At 42.3% G+C, this 20,176-nt stretch overlaps 1 protein-coding gene across 4 annotated transcripts in view; it reads left to right on the top strand.

The window, feature by feature from the left end:
* ptprua (protein tyrosine phosphatase receptor type Ua) overlaps positions 1–20,176 on the top strand; it is a 272,911-nt gene that overhangs the window by 135,625 nt on the left and 117,110 nt on the right. For all 4 annotated transcript variants that reach the window (XM_049602750.1, XM_049602749.1, XM_049602748.1 and 1 more), the window contains exon 4: positions 17,403–17,484. In XM_049602750.1, coding sequence (XP_049458707.1) covers positions 17,403–17,484 — 82 coding nt within the window. The remainder of the gene's footprint in view (positions 1–17,402; positions 17,485–20,176) is intronic.

Below are 20,176 nucleotides of genomic sequence, written 5' to 3'. Positions count from 1 at the left end.
GGCAGGAAGGAGGTAAGGGGAAATGCTATAGAGGTGAATTATGGGAAATTTCAGATCCTGTGATTTCACCTGGGATTAAACGGCAGGATATCTCTGCCTCTACGCATTGTTTTTAATCTGTACCTTATAAGTCCCCAACATTATGGAAGTGTGACACTAAATTAATTGCTGTAGTAGCCCTTCAAAAATCCAACACTGTCTTATCAGCAGTGTTGACATATTTAGTTAACTGATAGCGAAGTATTAAGTTGATTAACAGAAAGCTGATTGTAATTTTGTGAACTAATTTGTCACTTTATTGATTTATCAGATAAAGTAATCACACACTGGTCACAGCTTCACAAATACATTAAATATATTTTCTCTCCCCTCTCAGATTAATTTTTTAACAATATAAAATGAATATATCTGATGCAACTCAGAGTAAATTAGACATCAGATTGAATTCTGGGAAATTAAGACGGACATTTTCTATTATACGTGATATTTGTTTTAGAATGAATGATTGATTGGTAATCAAAAATAATTAACACATGAATAAATAATGAACATAATGGTTAGTAGAGGCTTCATCAGTTGGAGTCTGCCTGTGATGTGATGAGTAACGATGCAGATGGATTGATAATATACACCATACTGTGACACTGTGGAGATGATGACAGGGAAAGTCACTGGAGCAGGTCACTGTTAGGGCGCAGCAGGAACTCATTAAGATTGTGTACTGACTCTATGAGGGGAGTCATTGTGATGAAATCGTCTTGTTATGTCACTGTTTTGTAAAATTACTAAATTTTGACTTGCATGTCTGATGCCAGCATGCTCAGTGTTAGCATTTAGCTCGACGCATTGCTGTGCCAAAGTCATTTATTCCTCTTTTTTTTTGCCAGGGGAAAAAAGAAATCTTCATTATGAAGAAAATAACTGATCTGTTTTAAAGCCAATCAGCCCTTCGTTACACTGCCTTTCAGTAAGCTCAAATTCAGATTCAAATTTCTCTTTTAAACAACTTGTAGTTTCTGTCTTTAGTCTGCATCGTTTTTATATTCGTCTCAATTTATTTCTATGAATAACCACGTTAATGATGTCAGGGGACGGCTTTAAGGCTCATTTATGCTCAACATTAAATACGGATCCGGATACGGACGGAGCCTTCTGTCCGTGCTCCGCGTTCATTTCTGCACGTTTCCATAAAGCTTACGGATACGGGCCAAACGGAGCAGTACCACCGGGAACCGTGGGGGCAGTGTTGCTGTCACTACCCGATATGTAGCTCTAGTGAGACACGAAAAAGAAATAACAATTCAGTTTCTCTCATCGGCAGTACTAGAGAAAAGAATTCTCTGTCCTCCAGTCACGTATTTTACGGCCTCACCGACCACCTCCTCCTACAACGCTGCCTCTGTTTTTGTCTTTATGCAAGACGTACATTATCAGTATCTCCTCCACAGTCGCCATGTTTGTTTTTGAGTTTGTTGTTGTCATAAACTTTTGAATGCTGGGCTGCCTCCTGGTGGATATATTGGTTAACATCCATGCCAACGTAAAGGACGCATGGAAGTATGTGGGCAGTGACGGTAACATCGTTTGAAACGGACGTATACATTTTCGTACGTAAAGGGAGCATAAATGAGCCTTCACACGTTGAGTCAGCTCGGTAGCAACGCCAACAATGAATGTGTTGCTCTGCCGTCCTCATTTATTTTCTTTACAACAAAAGCTCTACTTCCTGTTCATTTCTCACATATGAACGGTAGCCGCACAGGACCAATATAAAGATCTGCAAATGTCAAAATATACAAGAACGAAGTAACCTCACATATTTAACGTCCTCTTCAACATTCTCTCTGTATCGTAGCAAGTCATATCTATCTAACAGTGAAATTAACTTACCACTGATAAATGGTGCTTACACAACTGTATTTAAGTTTCTTGACAAAAACTTCATTTTACAAGACTGCATTTGAATGTGTCATGATAACAGTATAATATACCTTCCCCCAGTCCTCATTTTACTGAATGGAGCTTAAACACAACATAAATAAACTTAATGCAACCTCCGTTAGCGGCTAGTTCCGCCCATCGGCTACTAACGGCTAATGTTAGCTAGCTCTAAAATATATTTTTTGGGCAGTTTTTGCCTTTAATTGATAGGAAGGTCAAGTGTGAAAGTGGGAGAGAGAGAGAGGGAATGACATGCAGCAAAGGGCCACAGGCTGGAGTCGAACCCGGGCCACTGCGGCAACAGCCTTGTACATGGGGCGCCTGCTCTATCCACTAAGCCACCGACGCCCCATGTTAGCTAGCTCTAACAGCTAATGTTAGCTACCTCTCCTTCTGCCAATTTCAACAAGTATTTGTTCTTCACTACATAACATTTGACACATTGAGAACGAGTCCTTTTGTGTAGGGGCGATTTCCGTACACTGCCTCCTTCATAAAGAAACAAGAGTGTCACTTAGCAGGGCACTAAACCACCAGCTGCTCCATTGAGCCTCTCAGTGGCCACCCAACACTGAACTGTTGCTACTGACAGCCTCAGCAGCTTTATTATCATCATCCTATCACTCAAACCACATGCAAGAATTAGCTAATTGCAGCTGTGTCATATATTACCGTGGCTCAATAGGTTTATAATTACAGTGGGCGTGTGTTTGCTTTGTATCTTTATTTATTGGTCAATTTACCTGCGTGCTGCAGTGTAATCAATAGCTCCGTTTGATGCCTGTATTGTCGATGTTGCATTATTAGCGCTGTTGTGTAGCTTGTAAGATTCTGATGACTGGATGCAGCCCTGCCTCACCTCATTACGGCCGATAATTTATTCCCTAATGCTCTCTTTCTTCCCTCCAAGCTCGCCGCCTCCTACAGCTCCCTCGCCACACCCTAAAACAGACATTAATGAGAAGGCAATGGCTGGTGTAAGGGATTGTGGGAGCGTGGGTCCGCCGAACAGTCAATTGACCTCAATTCCATGCGACCCTCAGTGCGGGGGAGTGGGCCGGGTGTTTGCTTCCATAACCTTGGCGCACTCTGGGCCCCATCTCAATAAATCAAGAGGCAGTTAATGAGATTAGAGGGCTGCACAGATCAATGAGGACAGCCTGCGCTTTACCATCCTCAGCTCTCCTGTCCTGAGCGACTCTCACAAACAGCCAAACTGATTTAAAGTAATGATTTTCTTCCCTTCTGTATGGACACTAGAAGTTTGTCTGCCACACACCGCAGCAGAGGAGGAGGTGGAAGCAGGGGGCGGGGTGCTCTCGGAGGGGGAAGCTGAGGTGTACAATCAGACAAGTCGGCCCAGGCGGGGAATTTGCTTAGCGCTGCAGTGTTTACCATTTGGACAGGCGTGCATAAGCAATGTAATCTACTACTCTGGTGATGTATGTCCAAGCTGCCTGAGTGATGAGAAGGCGCTGTTCTCTAAAGTCCTCCCGCCAGGCATGTAGACACAGGACAGATTGCTTTATTTGTCCTATAAACCTGGCTGATCGGCAGCACATAATGAAGCAGGTAAAGCTGTGCAGATGAGCGAAGAGGCTTAAACATAGGCCTGAAGGAACAAAGTGTGTCTATCTGTTGTCTGAAGAGGGACAGGAGTGGGCTTGGAGTGAGGCTCTGTGCCTCTTTTTAGTGTTCCCCTCCTTTTATTCGCCCCGGGAACACTCTCCCTGTCCTCACCAGCTCCCACTGCTGCGACTCAAAGCTCAGCACAGGCCCCACAGGGCTCCACTCATCCATCGATAAAGATCACTGTCCAGCACTGCTAGCGAACAGATCAGCCCCTGCAGGCCACAGAGGAGCAGATCCACACAGGGAGAGGACTACCACTTTAGAGGGGAGGTGAAAGTGAGTGCTGGTGGAGGGGTGGTTGAGATTAAATTGAAAAAAATATATATATCTCGCAATCAGTGAGCATCAGCACCCCTCAGGAAAGACAGACTGCCACAGAGATATGTTGGACTGGGATCAGCGTTTGTGTTTTGTTTTCACTGATAAGAGATTTCAAAATTCAATGCCAATATTTCTGAGTTTCAAATGGACATTGTTGGTGGCATAATTGTTCTATAAATGAGGGCATTTGTGAGCAGATGTAGATCAGTTTAGAAACACTAAAGCCCTTCTCCCACTGTACAAAACCCCCGCTAACATCGTCTACCATCTAGCTCTTGTATTTTTTAGGAAATGCTACAATCAGCAATCATTCCCTGGACAAATTACTGTGCAGTAGTTGCGGGTATTTTTCATCTCCAGCTTTGATTGACCCGGGTGAACATGCTAATTTTCGCCCCTTTTCTGTTGTGAAGCAAAGACGTGCTGCCACAACATTCTGTCCATCTCCATCCAAGCAGAAATATGAAAAATAGTCGCCACCAAGTTTGAAAGAGAAACTGAACAAGAAGCACGTCTAAAAATATAGTTATCACTGTACATATTCACTGGCCTCCATGCTGCTTTCTACTGTTTACTAACCATGTTTTCCCAGGCACGTTCGTGACCCTAAACATGACAGTACAAAATAAAGAACAGAGAGACATACTCAATTACTTTGGCTTTGACCTATTGTCATTAAAAAAGGAGTCTGTCACCCATATTTAGTGCAATGGTTCCTAACTGGTCCAGCCACAGGGTCCAGATTTCTCCTTAGTCATTAGTTAAAGGCCCACACAGTTTAATACATTCAACATCATACCTTCCCTTGACCATGTGTTTGAGCTAATTTGCTGTCTCTGTCAAGTAGCTGTCTGTTAGTTACTCACTTTGCAGTTGGAAACGGTGCTGGAAATTCACTGTACTTTTTACAAAATTGACATGACCCGCATTTTGGACCGTGACCCACCAGTTGGGAACCACTGTTTTAGTAAGTTTTCACGTGTTAGAAGAACTTGCATATAAATGCTAATTGTGGTAGAAAAGGGTATAAAATTCGTCATTAGTGTTAGAACTGCCTGGACTGGCAAACGTGTAAGGAAATAAAAAAAAAAAAAGTATATTTTCCGAATGGTCAACTTAGACAGTAAAATCATTTAGCATTGCACTTTCATAAATTTTGGCAACTCCTAAGAGACTAATTAAAAAATAAAGGCTAAAGCAGATGCAGCAGAGGCTGATATATACTGATTCAAACCCCCCAAAATGCAGGATCCTACAATACAGTACATTTCCCGTAATGCAACCAATATCACAGTCTCCGTAGAAGAGTGGTAGCACTGATACCATGGATGTATAAAAAGAACTGGATACAGTGTGGGAGGTGGGGTCCAGGTCATTCCTGTGAAAGTTGCTCAGTGGTGCAAGAAGCCAGAAAAGTTAGCTAAGCCATAGAGCGCAGGGCCGAGGCGCACTATCGACTTTAGCAAGCCGAGCAGCTAACTTCTGGCTTAGCCCTACGTCCTCTTGAATGAAGAGAAAATGTTTTAATCGTGTGGCTCTTCTAGACTTTGGAAAAGTTATCAGACTGCATGGATCAAATCCTGATAGTATAAGAAGCCATTTCACGTGTGACGTTCAAAATAATGTATATGCACTGATTGACAGATGTCTGTTTCCCAGTGTAAGCCAATGGTAAAAAATCTTTCTCCACCCAGTGGCATCACAAACCCAGACACTGTAATTCAACAGCTTGTCCAGTATGTTAAAATGGATTCAAAGCCTGGCGCTGTTCCCTGGGGCTTGACTGATAGCTATAAGGCCGGTTAAACTTGTACTGGGTGACGATCCGATTTGATCAGCATGTCATCTGATTGAGTTCATGACCCTGGGTCAGACACTGCTTGACTTTGGTGAGCAGACATTTCAGTTGGAGATCTGACTTCAGATTGCGATGGCACTGAAGGACAGAGGAGAACATTGATCAGACCGGTTCGCTCTCTCACTGTCAGCCTGGGTTTGTGAAGTACAGTACGTGTTAAAGAGGTGCTCTTTTAGAAACACTGGCTTCTTTCCTTTGGATTTATTTTTTGACTTCTCCTGGGTTCACTCCTTGACCGCTTTGTCCTCCTTATCTCACCATCTTAATTCCCAGTGCATCTCACTATTTGGTTCCCTTCCCTCTTATCTTTCCTCTCTCCCTCTCTCTTTTGCCTACCTATTTCAACATTTTTTGTTTTTTTTTTTGAACACTAACCCATCACCTTCTTTTACCCAGGCAGTTTAAAAAACCCTCCAGTGAAATTCAAGTTTTTAACCTTGTTAACACAGCCATATGGTGTTTTTTTACATGCTTCAAGGTATACCGTGGTAGAAAAAAGCAGTCAGTGCCACGGCTGAGCATTACTGCCTTGAAACTGCAGTGTACCAGTCACGACAATTACATTATCAACTTATCATACAGTATATTGGCATGACCTCAAACATTTTGCTGACCTCAATATTGCCAGTTGTGTTTGGGCGACATGTGTTTGTTGACATAAGAATGCCATCGCCATTTTAGTCAGCATGACATCAGAATAAACAGCAGAGTTTGTAACAATTCTCCCTTTTCTTTTCTTCTCTTCACCCCACCTACATGTACAAGTCCAAAGAAATATTAAACATTTCAAAGACGACACAGTGTAGCTTACTGGTAGCCTGCAGCTGCACTTAGGAGAGGCACAGTCCTGACAGGGGTTAGCTTTTCAACTGTTGAGAACGAGCCAAAAAGTCCCTCCATCAAGTTCACCCTCCACTCCCTGCTCCATCCATTAAACCAGCTGGACTATCGGGGTAACTGCAGTGTTCCCCAGAGCTTTGCTAAGCTTGTCTATTAGTTGCAAGAGGCATCACTTGGTTTTGTTTTTGTCAGACAAATTTTGTATTAGGTCTAAAGCCCCGTTTCCACTGAGCAGGCCGGTACAGTTCAGTTTGCTTTTTTTTTGTTGGATGGTACCAATGGAACCGTTCTGCGACGTCGCCATGTTTGGTCCCCCCTCTGTTGGGGTACCTAGCACACAGATGTGGTACTAAAAGGTGGAGCTGTGAACACTGCAGTCTGATTGGTCAGTAGAGGACGGTCACTCTGCTCAGGGCTGAGTTGTGTCTGGTTTTGAGGCTCATGTAACCACTGTTCATACTGTGGAGAGTTTTATTAGTAAACTGTAACTATAAAATGAAAGGATGTTCTGCTGCCTCTCACAGCAGCTGGAGTCTGAGAAAAAATAACTTCATTCACTGGGCCGACTGCCGGCAACTTTTAAGGTGGAATGTTAACTTGCTATGTTACTCAATGTGTGAGTCGACGACGTGTATCCATCAACACACCTTAAATTTCAATTTCAATTCAACCCCTGAGCTTGCCTGAGAAGGACTAAATGCACAAAGCTGCTATGTTTAAATATCCCATGGAGACAGACTCTCACTGCAGCCTGTTTTATTTTGTTCTGAAATGTTGGTGATTTGTGGACGATAAACGAGGTGCAGACTGATAAAGGAGGATGTAGGGTCTAGGTACCATGTTTGAAGGGTTACTTTTGGTTCCAGAGGTGCCGTACTGAAAGCGTTTGGTGGAAACGGGGCTTAAAACTAAATGTTTTTGGGCTCATCCTATAAAGGGAGCCTGATGAAGAGGTTTTTTAAAAAGAGATGATAAAAAAAAATCATGTTTAAAGAGACTGGTTCCTTCAGTAGAACATGTCACTTGCTAAATATCCTCCTATAGAAAGCCTGCCTGCATGGGGCTGCATGCCTTTCACACTAAGGAGGAGTGTGACAAAAAAATTATGTGTTATTGAGTTGTGAAAATCCCCCCTCCAGCCTGCTGTGTTTAACCTCTGCCATTCACACACCTGCAGGTCTGCTCCATGCTAAAATTAACCTGAATCCACCCAAAGGTTTTAGACATGATTTTTGCATGATTAAAACATGACCGCCAAAATGTCCCCGATGGCTTGCTGTTCTACTGTTGGTGAATGTGCAACATTGACACAGAGACACAGACACTCTCACAGAAAAAAAAAAAAAAGTTGAACATATGGCAACTTGTCTTCTTGCAACACACTGCAGCGGATCTGCTGTACACCTCATTTTATTTCTTCAGCCTACACAGAGAAGATGGCAGGCGCAATTAAACACAATATATTTCAATGTTGTACTGCCACATTGCCAATACGGATCAATAGTGTTGGCCTCATTCTAGCTTCAGAAATCAATTAGCAGAACATTGTTGCAATTTTTGTTCACCACATTCCTCAAACGATTGCATGTAAGTAGTTAAATTAATCAAAGTCCTCTCTGAGATGGATGGCGTCCATGTATCAACTGAGAGCTTTGTCATTAATGCACACTCATAAATAATTTGTGCAGCGCTGTAATAAAAAACTAAAAGCTCAAAATATTAATTACTGTGCAAATCTTGTTTTTAATGCAATCCCTTTTACTGCCACCACTGATTTTATGTATTCACTGTGAGGCCTCCTGGGATGCAGTATGGATTTGTTACTCTACACTATCAATTCACCGGCATTGAATTTTATGAGCCAAACACGGCGCTATGGGAGCCGAATATTAAAATGCTTGCATGCCTTTTACATCAAATGTGACCGTCCAGCTGCTTCCGTCTCCTCAACTGTCTACACTTGTTCTTGTGCCAGAACCTTCTTCCCGATTTGGATTTGTCTCTTGTGTCATTTTCTTTGGTCGCTGCACTGACACGACGCTCCATCTTGGGAGATGGCACCCTTCTGCTTGCACTGAACCAAACCTTGATTCACACCTCACAGACTGTGTCTTTGTAGTGTTACAAGCCTCTTTTATGTTCCCCATTCTTGTCACAACTAAAGCCTGAGAGAGGCCGAGAGAAGGCTGGAGAATGACATCACCTTGAACTGGATATTCTCAATTGGACAAATCCATCTCTTATATTGTTTTTAGAAATAGATTTTCCTCTGTGCCTACTTGTGTGAGTATTGGAAAAGGGTGAAACTTTGCTATCAAATATTAAAGACGCTATCAGGCCCCGTCATGACAAACAGTGTGGCTTAAGCTTCCACCCTCCACTTTCTATCTCCTCCTCCTATGCAAGGTGTTCCTCCGCTGTCTTTTCTTGCACTGTTTTTCTCTCTATACATCTTTTTATATCTCTGTGCTGTGGTGGCTGTGACAGCTCAACACACTGTAACATAAGAAAACACAAATGGACAAAACTCAGGCAAACACATGCACAGCATTTGGAAAGAAATAAATGCTGCACAGAAATAAAACAGGGATTATTTGAGAAATGCGTAGAGCAACATATATGCAGGAACCTATGAACAAATTGAGCTGCAAACAGAAATACAGATACAAATGCAGACAACACGGCCAAATACAGATACAGTACACACCATATATACCTTTCACATGGTAAAATGAAATACAGCAATGCACCACAAATACACACAATACAATGACATATAAAAACGCACCACAACCACAGATGAACCCAACACAGTGAAACATAGAAACACACCACAAACACACACAGCACAGCAAATAACAGAAACACACCATATGTAGGTGCAGATGTTTTCAGTTGCACCTCTGTCAGCTCAGCTAATGTTACAGACAGACAACACAGAACAAAAATACAAAATGAAAATGTACAGCTCTAAAACAAGCAATACAAAACACAAAGTAAGATTACTACAAAGAAAAGCCAAAACGTATAATCATGTATATACTAGAAGTGAAACATAAAAATGCAAAAAAAGGGCAACTACATATGATAACAAAGACGAGCTAAGATAGACCCTGACACTGGCATATACAAGACTACAGTATATACAAAAACCCTGCAACAGAGCTTTGAAACGTCCGAGAGGAACCAAAGAGTGTAACTTTAAGTCCTTCTGTAGAAGATTTTACACATCAAGAGCTGCTTACAGAAATGCTCGCTTGCCAGACTCTGTACGTTCCCTTGGCATACACAATAAAAACATGTTTTGAGAACAGAAAGCATAGCCATTTTCAATTTTTTGCTTAATGTAGACACATAAGTAAGCTGGAGGTAAGCCAAAAACAGCTTTGTAAACAAGAGAATGCCAATAAAAAAGTCTAAGAAACAGTAAAGAGAGCCGGCCAACCCGAGCATTTATGCCCTTGTGTCTGTTTTGCAAGGTGCTTATTGTGATTGGTGCTGGGAGATGGTGGCAAGAAGCTTTTCAAATATGAGGAAATCAACTCACCATTCTGTAAACTCTCCTTCTGCCAACTTTTGCTAGCTGGCCAGGTCCAGTTTCCAATTGTAAATCCTTTGTATCACCAAAACGAAATCCTGAGCAGCAGCTTCAACCACACGACTCTTTTTCTATATGCAAATCTGACAGAGGGGAGGAGGTGTGTGCTTTATGGTGAATAACGACTGGTGTGAAAGTAGGAACGTGAGGTGCTGTCCCATTCCTGCTCAGCTTGCACCACAAGGGGAATAAACATTTTGGATTAGTACTATACGCCATTCGGAGGTGGCTCCACAATGCTGATCTGACAGAGGGGAGGAGGTGTGCTTTATGGTGATTAAGGACTGGTGCGAAAGTAGGAATGTGAGGTGCTGTCCCATTCCTGCTCGGCTTGCACCACAAGGGGAATAAACAGTTTGGATAACTCCTATACGCCGTTCAGAGCTGGCTCCAAAATGCTGAACTGACAGAGGGGAGGAGTCTGCTTTATAGTGAATAAGGACTGGTACGAAAGTAGGAACGTGAGGTGCTGTCCCATTCCTGCTCAGCTTGCACCACAAGGGGAATAAACAGTTTGGATAACTTCTATACGCCGTTCAGAGCTGGCTCCAAAATGCTGATCTGACAGAGGGGAGGAGTCTGCTTTATAGTGAATAACGACTGGTGCGAAAGTAGGAACGTGAGGTGCTGTCCCATTCCTGCTCAGCTTGCACCACAAGGGGAATAAACATTTTGGATTAGTACTATACGCCATTCGGAGGTGGCTCCAAAATGCTGATCTGACAGAGGGGAGGAGGTGTGCTTTATGATGATTAAGGACTGATGCGAAAGTAGGAATGTGAGGTGCTGTCCCATTCCTGCTCAGCTTGCACCACAAGGGGAATAAACAGTTTGGATAACTCCTAGAGCTGGAATATGCTGATCTGACAGTCTGCTTTTGTGAATAACGACTGGTGCGAAAGTAGGAACGTGAGGTGCTGTCCCATTCCTGCTCAGCTTGCACCACAAGGGGAATAAACATTTTGGATTAGTACTATACGCCATTCGGAGGTGGCTCCAAAATGCTGATCTGACAGAGGGGAGGAGGTGTGCTTTATGGTGATTAAGGACTGATGCGAAAGTAGGAATGTGAGGTGCTGTCCCATTCCTGCTCAGCTTGCACCACAAGGGGAATAAACAGTTTGGATAACTCCTATACGCCGTTCAGAGGTGGCTGTGTTCGAGGGTAGCCAACATGTGGCAATCTTGCTGAGGTCAAGATTTGTAAATGGAAGACTCAGAAAATAGCACACACATACAAAAACGATAAATACTGGGTGCTGGACGGAAGAACAAACACACAAAAAAACAAACACAAAAAAAAAAACAGGTCTGTACACCAGAAACTGCTCCTTTTGGAAATTTTAATCGTATCACCACATGTGACGTTTCAACAGTTGACTGATGAAGGGTTAGGGTTTCCAAAAGGAACAGTTTCTGATGTGTGAAACCTGTTTGTGTATTTTTAAGATCTGTAAATAAACTATGACCTCCAGTGACACATGAGTTGGAACCAATTAGAGTCCGAAGCGTGTTCCAGGACACCAGCGTTGACGTTACAGATGCCATCAATGAACTCACTCAGTCTGTCATGGATTAAATTTGTAAAACAACAGAAGAAACTGTTTTCAAAACTACAGTTAAATCAGAAACTATGAATTACTAGAACCATTCTGGACGCCACAAACACACACTGCAGCCAGTCTGGAAACATGGACAATTATAGACCAGCAGCCCGAAATGTAAGAAGAGGCAAAAAAAAAACAAAAAAAACCAACAACTAAATTACAATGCACACATTGAACACATTGACAAAAACGCGTCACAGATACATCACAACAAACCAAATACAGTAATGCTCCACAATTACATACAACATAACCCAATTCAGAGACCCTCAGAAAATACATACAGCATAAGCAAATCCATTTCCATGCATGTTCATTGGTTTTTGTCCTATGGAAACTTTGTTTTAAAACTAAGCTCTGTTTTTATTTTCTGTGCAACTTGAAGCATCTGTCTTACTTGTGTTGTACATATTTGCATCATCTTTCAGTGTTTGGTTGTGTTGCCTGTATTCGGCTTTTCTGGCAGTGAGTTTAGCTATGCTGTATATTTGTGTCAGTTTGGTGAAGATCTGTGCATGTGTCCTCTTCATCTGCAGTGCATTGAGCGCTCAGGGCCATTGCACCCTCTCCTACTCCAGCTTCACTCCACTCTTCGTACATTGAGCAAATCGTCTCATTTTCATTGCCCTGCGTTGTGTGAACAAAGTTCAAGGGGATTCTACTGTAGCCATTTGCATAATAGCTTGTGTTTTTGCATGTGCGCAGCTATTGGATGCCAAGTTCCTCCGTGTCTGGCACAGTCATAGTCAAACACACTTTTCTAAAAGTGAGGGCAGATGCGGAGGAGCTTAATGATGGCTCAAAGCACGGAGCTGAGTGAATCGATGGTGGTGGGTGCGTTGACGCGTGATGAATTGAAGAGTTAATCGGTCTGACGTCTCTAATGGCCCGACATAGGAATGAAAAATAAAAATAAATTAGTGGAAAGAAAGCCTTAGTCTGTATCCATCTGCCAAGGCCTTTTGTGGTATTGATTGGCCCCAGGCACTTAAAGCCTGATGTATTGTCAACATTGCAATCTATTGCTCGTCTGAGTGCACGGTCACAGTCTGACTTCCACTGGGCTCTGGCATAGATAACTAGACGTAGTAAGAGTGGGTGAATCAGTGACCGCCACACACACACACACACACACACACACACGATATAGTATACAGTTACAACTTTCATCTTCGCAGCTGTTAATGCACTCAACCCTCAAGTTCAGAGTTTGTCGTGCTGCAGTAAAAAGGGAAGAATTGCTCGTAGAGAGAATGATTTGGGCTCTGCTTTCTGTAATTACTACTCGGAAACCCAGAATGACTTTGTTGCGCTCTGGGAGGCCTCCCGATTCACTTTGAGGCTCTGCATGCTCCCGGCTCATTTAGATGACTGAGTGAATATTTAGGCTGCGTTTAAGGACTCCTGCAGCTGCCGTATGGATTGATAAAAAGGACAGAAGAGGGATTTATTCATGTTTTGTACTCTTGGTAAGCCAGACTTATTTAAAGACCGCTAAGAGACTTTTTTTTTTTTTTTTTTAATGACATTTGCCAAGTGCTTCGAATGTGAGTTCTCACCTATGGATTCTAAAGTAGCAGGGTGTCTCTTCCCTGCTATGAGTCTAAATGTCAGGCTTGTTTAGCAACTTATTCATTATTCTTTTTACCACTCATCCCTGTACAGGGTTGCTGGAAGACTGGCGCCTGTCCCAGCTGACACTGGGTGACAGGCAGGGTACACTCTGGACACACAGACAGACTATCACAGGGCTGACACATAGAGACAGACAACCATTCACACTCACATTCACACCTACGGACAATTTAGAGTCACCAATTAACTTGCATGTCTTTGGACTGTGGGAGGAAGCTGGAGGAAACCCACGCTGACACGGGGAGAATGTGCAAATGGATGGCCGGGACCCTTCTTTGCACATTGTTTAGCAACAAGCACAGTAATACACCTACTCAAGTCCGATTGGGCAGTTATTTTCTGATGTTGCCACTATGCTCATCGAAACTGTGTAGTCCAACAATGATGTACAAGCTCAACAGATTGGCATGGCTTTTCCCACATTATACAATGGGGTGTCTTTTAGTCTCGGTGACAGCTTGTGAACTGGGGATCAATTTTTAATGACTGCTATTCTGTCAATTCTCTTCAAGTCTGTATGTGTAAAAGCGGATTTAATGATAGTTGCCTTTGTAATATTGATTTCAGTGAAGACTTTTGGCATCTCGTGGTCTGAATGCTGTTAAAATTCTGTTGGCTGTATATTTCAGGAATAACGGGCAGTGGGGTCATAACCTCTGTCTAGGCTGTGGGCATTGCCTCATAAAAATGTGCCATAAAGAAACGTACCGTATGGGTGTAAACAATGTGGAGGCACACGTGAGAAAATCTTCTCAACTAATAGTACCACTAATTAGCTTTTTATTTGCTTTCAAACGCGTGGTCCTGGTCGTGTTGTGTCGACAAATTGACCTTTGAGCTGAGATTGTTTTGTCACGCAAACTGTCAAGAATGGTCTTTGGTACCACTGTGAAATGTTAACGTTGATGTGACCATTATATATGGCCACACCAATCAATAATGTGTCTGTATGCAGGACAATATGGGGGGAAGCTCACGTGTGTAATGTCAAGGTGAGTGAGGGGGCGCTCAGCTGGCATATTCTCTATTGAGAATGGATGAATGGCACTATTTTGTTTTTACTGTCTTTGTTATGTTATTTTCTTAATTTCTACCTATGTGCTGCTGATATGACAGTAAAATAAACAACTTTTGTAGTGGTAAAGTAAAAAGGAATGGTCTCCCACGGTCATATGTGGAGGTAGTTGATTAAGCAGTTCTCAACAAATGTGCAAGTAGTAAATTAAGTGCCGGCTCCCAAACTCAGTCCAACACAGCAGGTTAACAAAATAATGCACCAAAGATGCTATGAATTAGCTCTTTACACACCTGCTCTCTGAGTTATTTATAAGCCCTGTCCACCAAAGAGCCTGAGAGAAAGAGGCAAATTGATTGTAATCGAAGTTATGAGCCTACCACTCTGCCTAATAAAATGCCTCGGCTGTGCTACGAAGAGTTATTACAGTATACCTTACATAGCATCAGATTATTCCTAAAGGCACCATAGCATGTAGTGTACAATCAATAGTCCCTAACTGTGCGCATTTTGTAGACAGTTGTGCAGAAGAAAATGCTAATATATACACCTACTGAATTAACAGGATGACCTGAGTTTTCTGAGATTTAATTATCCATCTGGCACACTATTTAATTCTATACATAGAATTCTTTATATAGTATGTGGTGTCTAGTGAATCATTTTTTGATGTTTGTTGTGTTGAATATCTGTTTTAATTAGTTCCCTTTTGAGAAAGCAGAATTTTAATAAAGACTATGAGATAATTACTGAGGGTTGGAATGCTTATGATTATCCATTAGGCAAGGGGTGTTCAAATCAAGTCAGGCTACTATCCGTGAAGTATGAGCTGGATGAGACCTCCCGACCCTGACCAAAGAAATAAATGTTTGATAGGGAAAAAATGGAAGAAACATCAGGATAAAATTAAAGAAAGAATTCACCTCAATATGGAAAATACATATTTTTCCTCTTATCTGTAGCACTTTTATCATTCATTATCATTCTACCTTACCCACTAATCATATCACCACACAGAAGGAGGTGTGCATCTACTGCTAGCTCACCTAGCACCACTGAGCTAGCTAATGTTACAGCTCAGCAGAGCAGGACACCATTAATATATACATCTCGCAGTGCCTCTTGCACGAGCCTTTCATCCATTAGTAGATGCACGCTACCTTCTGCATGATGATAAGGTTGGCTGGTGTAGTTTATACGGGTCATGATTTCTGGAAAAGACACACTCATTGCTGTTGAGTTTTTCTTTCTACCAACTAATTACCATGCAGAAGGAAGTGTGCATCTACTCATGAAGAGAGGCTCGTGCTCATGACTGCTAGATGTAAAGATCAATAGCGTCCTCCTCGACTGAGCCGTAATGTTAGCTAGCTCAGTGGTGCTAGGTGAGTTAGCAGTAGATGCACACTTCCTTCTGCATGGTGACATGTCTGGTGTGTGTTCAGTAGGAAGAAAATAGTTCCTACTTTAAAGTTCTCGCAACAAGGTTTGTGAATTATCTTGAGTAACTAGGTCATGATTTCTGGAAAGAGACATTGCTTTTGAGTTTATCCAGCCCGGTAAAAATCTGGCGCTTGGGCAGTGACTTGCGGCGTCAGACACTGTAGAAGCCATCCTTTAACGTCGGCATGATACACAGCTTGTTGCCGTTACAGTTCGACAGCACTCAGCGGCATCAGGGTGAAACGTGGCAGGACAAGAATAAGAGTTTAGGCGGCAAAAGTCCAGTGGGCAGGAAGGCTGGTGGATGGGTCCATCAAACACCGACCTTCACTTTGGAGAGCTGTGTTTGCATCCTATAAGATTATAAAGCCAAACCCTGTTCTTTTTTTCCTAAACCTAACCACGTCAATTTGCATTTTGTACTGATGTAGTGTGTTTATTAAAGAGACTGCATGTCAATGGTTAATTTTCTGTGAAAACGAACAGACACAGCATTCCAGAACGTCAACAACCAACGCACCCAGGGTACCTTTCACATTATATCTGGACGTGAAAGGTCCATGACCAAACGCTGATATGTGACGAGGTCAGAGTGAGAATGTGTTGGTTTTTCAAATCCATTTTTTGGCGCTTTCAGTGCCGTCTTGTTCCATTACATTAGAAATACAACAGACATCTAGATGGCTGATATCTCAAACTGTGACCAAAACAATTGAGATTGATAAGTAGCACTACAGGTAAGAACAAAAATGTTGTTTAGATTTTGAGGTGAACTGTCCCTTTAAGATTTAGTTTGGTCAAGCTCTGGTTGATGATTGAGATACTGCAGATAGCCATTGAGATTTGCATTTAGACAAGCAATTTTTTTTATTGCCAGAAAATTGAATTGCAAATGTTTATTTTCATATCTACCTTGGGAGTATAGGTTTAAGCACACAGTATATCCAACAGTCCAAGCTATTTATGACCACTGAGACATCACTGCAATCACTACTCACAGCTGAAACCACAAACTGTCAGGTGGCTGCCTCGCACTCAGATCTGTTCAGGCCAGTGTTGGTGCAGAAATCTTTGCCTCCTCTATGATAATATTTTTCCCTGTATGACTCATGACTTTCTTTTGGGACAAAATAGTGGCTCTCGACAACGCTCTTTTTTGATTCTGAGGGGCTTATTCCAAATCCTGATATTTCCCTGTTGGTGTTTCAGAGAGATGAAAAGGATCAGTTAATAAATTCTGATTTAGCTGCTATTAGAATACTGTGTTTGAACAAGTATCACAAAACACACTGGACCAGAAATGCAAGAAACCTTCCAGATTACCATTTAAATAGCATTTCCAGGTTTTACAGCGGAGCCTCTAAATGTATGGTGGAATTAATGGAATATCTGTGCATGTCTGTTCTTGACAGGCCTTTGGACTCCATCCCTCCCATTTCCTACTTTGTCAGTCTACTTGCCACTCAAGATGTAATGGTCTGTAGTCATTTAATTTATCCACTGTCTCCACAGGTCATCTTTGAAGCGACCGTTTCCGAGGAGCGACAGGGCTACATTGCCTTGGACGACATTGTGCTGCTCAATTACCCCTGTTGTAAGTACCTGTTCTGCACTGCTCATAGCATACCTGCTGACCTTTTCTGAGCTCGGGGAAAGTGTCCGCCTGAACACTGAAAGGCCGGGCCAGGAAGCTTCAGGAACAGTTTTCCCAGAGGTGATTGAAGACTATGAGGCAAACCCGCAGACGGGGGCAACTGAGGCACATATACCTGGTGCCTATCCGAGTGACACAGGCACAATAACACAGCGGGAGACTTCTCTTTTGTCCGGGCAGAATGGCTGACCTTTTCCTCTGATCGCTATGCTCCCAGCCGGGTGCTTTTAAAGCTAATGTGATGTTACAGGCAAGAAAAGGACAGCTAGTGGTTGTACTTTGATCCTCTCTGGAAGTTTTTTTTTTTTTTTTTTGTCATTGCTTGGATATCAGGGGGTTGGAGCCTTATGAGTGCTAGTAATGTCCCATTATGTCCTGTTCTTTACCATTATACCTCCTGCAGTCCTTTGGTACACAAGCTCTGTGTACATGTTGTACCCATCATAACAGACCCTTTTCCCCACTGCTGGGCTGTTTCCAAGATGATTAGCTCTGTTGGACACCATAGACAAAAGCTAAATCTGATCTGATAGGCTTGCCTGGAAGCAGTCGTCTTTATAAAAGCTGCACTGACCCATGCTGACGTCCAAAAGGAGATAACATGGTGCCAGAACAGAAAATAATATGATGTAATTAAAACGTGGGTCATTACTGGTTTATTTCTATTAAATAACATGTTTATCCATTTGATAATTACCAGTTTGACCAACTAATATGAATTTATGCAGAGTCTGATTACATACAACTCTATAATTAGTCACTGCTATTAACCTTATAGCAGAACTCCACACATTTATAGATGATTAAATGTTTTTGGTGCCATCATTATTAGTTGATGTCTGTGTGCTGAGATGCACTTGTTTCAGTGAGGGGTTTTATTGCATCATGGTGGTCTAATTTAATTTCCAGTGAGAGGAATGTAAAGCTGAAATCTAATATTTAAGGGTTTCACAGCACATATTTGCTCAAATAATATGTTAGGGTAGCAATAATGAGTATTTTTACATGAGCAATGGATGAGACTGTTATGGCTTACCAGAAAGATGTTGCTTGTTTTGACGAATCAACAATGAATTATTCGTAACCTCTGCAGTTCTTTCCTGCCGTGCACTAGAAGACTTTGAAAAGAATAAAGTCTGATATCCTCTCACAGAGATTATTTCCCATCCTGCTCCAGGTAGAAAATATTATGTCAAACTCCCTTTAAAAAAATGACATATAAACAGTTTCTTACGTGTCTGCAAAAACACAAAACTCCAGAAACACGAGAGAAAAGGTGTCAATGCACAATTGGCCAGCTCAGACCAGGGTCTGACAACAACACAGCTGTGCTCCATTGACTCTAATGCAGTCATTTCAGATTTCCTATATTTTCAGGCTGGTTTTGGAGCTAAATGTTGTGCCTGGGACACGTCGTCTATTAATGATACTCGTTACCTGGAGAGGTTGGAAAAAGATATACGTTTCTTCCCTGCTCCAAAACCAAAATCAAACCCTGAAAAGTGTAGGGTTAGCTAGCTAGCTACTGAAGATATAGCCTACTGAATGTATACACATGCTGCTTTTGCTTTTTAATGATTACAACAGTGAAACAAAGACCGACCCTGCTGTACAGGAACCAGTGAAGGGAAGCAGGGAGACTTTGCTGATATTCAACCAGCTGTGTGTCATCGCAGTGTGCGCGGATGAACGTTGTTTGACTTCCCCCACAGCTCCCTGTGGCAGCGGAGGTCCAGGCAGGAAGTCAAACACTGTTCATCTGCACACACTGTGATGCCACACAGCTGGTTCAATATCAGCAAAGTTTCCCTTTATATTCATTGTCTTGTGTGGCGATCAGCAGTGATGTGGTGGTTCACTTTTACACTGTGATCTGTAGCCTATAGTTCGGCTTTAGCTTCTAACTATCTTTGTCTTTTTAACCTGTTGTTGCTGCTGAGTCAGTTTGACATCCTGGATATATCCTTCAAACACAGACTGTAGACCCCTCTGTCTGCTTCTCTCTGGAATCACTCTTTCATTTCTCCAAAAATATGATAAGATTTCTTTCGTCTTTGTTCATGTTCTTGCGCCTTCCCAGAGTCCCCTCCAGTTTTACTGCCTTCCAGGTTTGCTACTTCCTGTTTGGTGCTGGAGAGAGTGCAGCTATTAGTTGTTAACAATGGTTATGTCATTAAACTTCAGTATTTGCATGAGCCAAGACTAAAATGTCTGCTAATGTTTGATTTTGTCAGAATGTCAAGGCAAGCAAATGACTGACTTTAGACAGTCTGGACTGGGTTTTATCCTCACTTTACTTAAACCAAACAATCGAGATCACAGGCAGGCGCAAGCAACAACGGAACATTTTAAATTTGTCAGACGGGCAGAGTCTGCAGTCTGGTGAACATAATGGAGCTTCCTGCAGCTAAAGACACATTTTTCTCCAAGGTTTTTTTCTCAGAGACCAAATGAGAATGCATTTTAGACTTAAAGGGATAGTGCACCCAAAAATAAAAATTCAGCCATTATCTACTCACCCATATGCTGACGGAGGCTCAGGTGAAGTTTTAGAGTCCTCACATCCCTTGCGAAGATCAGCGGGGGGAGCAGCCAGCACACCTAATGGCAGACGGCGCCCCAGACTAACGTC

This window comes from Epinephelus fuscoguttatus, linkage group LG17 (assembly GCF_011397635.1).
Source record: "Epinephelus fuscoguttatus linkage group LG17, E.fuscoguttatus.final_Chr_v1".
NCBI classification, from domain to species: Eukaryota; Metazoa; Chordata; class Actinopteri; order Perciformes; family Serranidae; genus Epinephelus; species Epinephelus fuscoguttatus.
The sequence above is the reverse complement of the archived record's forward strand: the minus strand, read 5'-3'. Positions and strand labels throughout refer to the sequence as shown.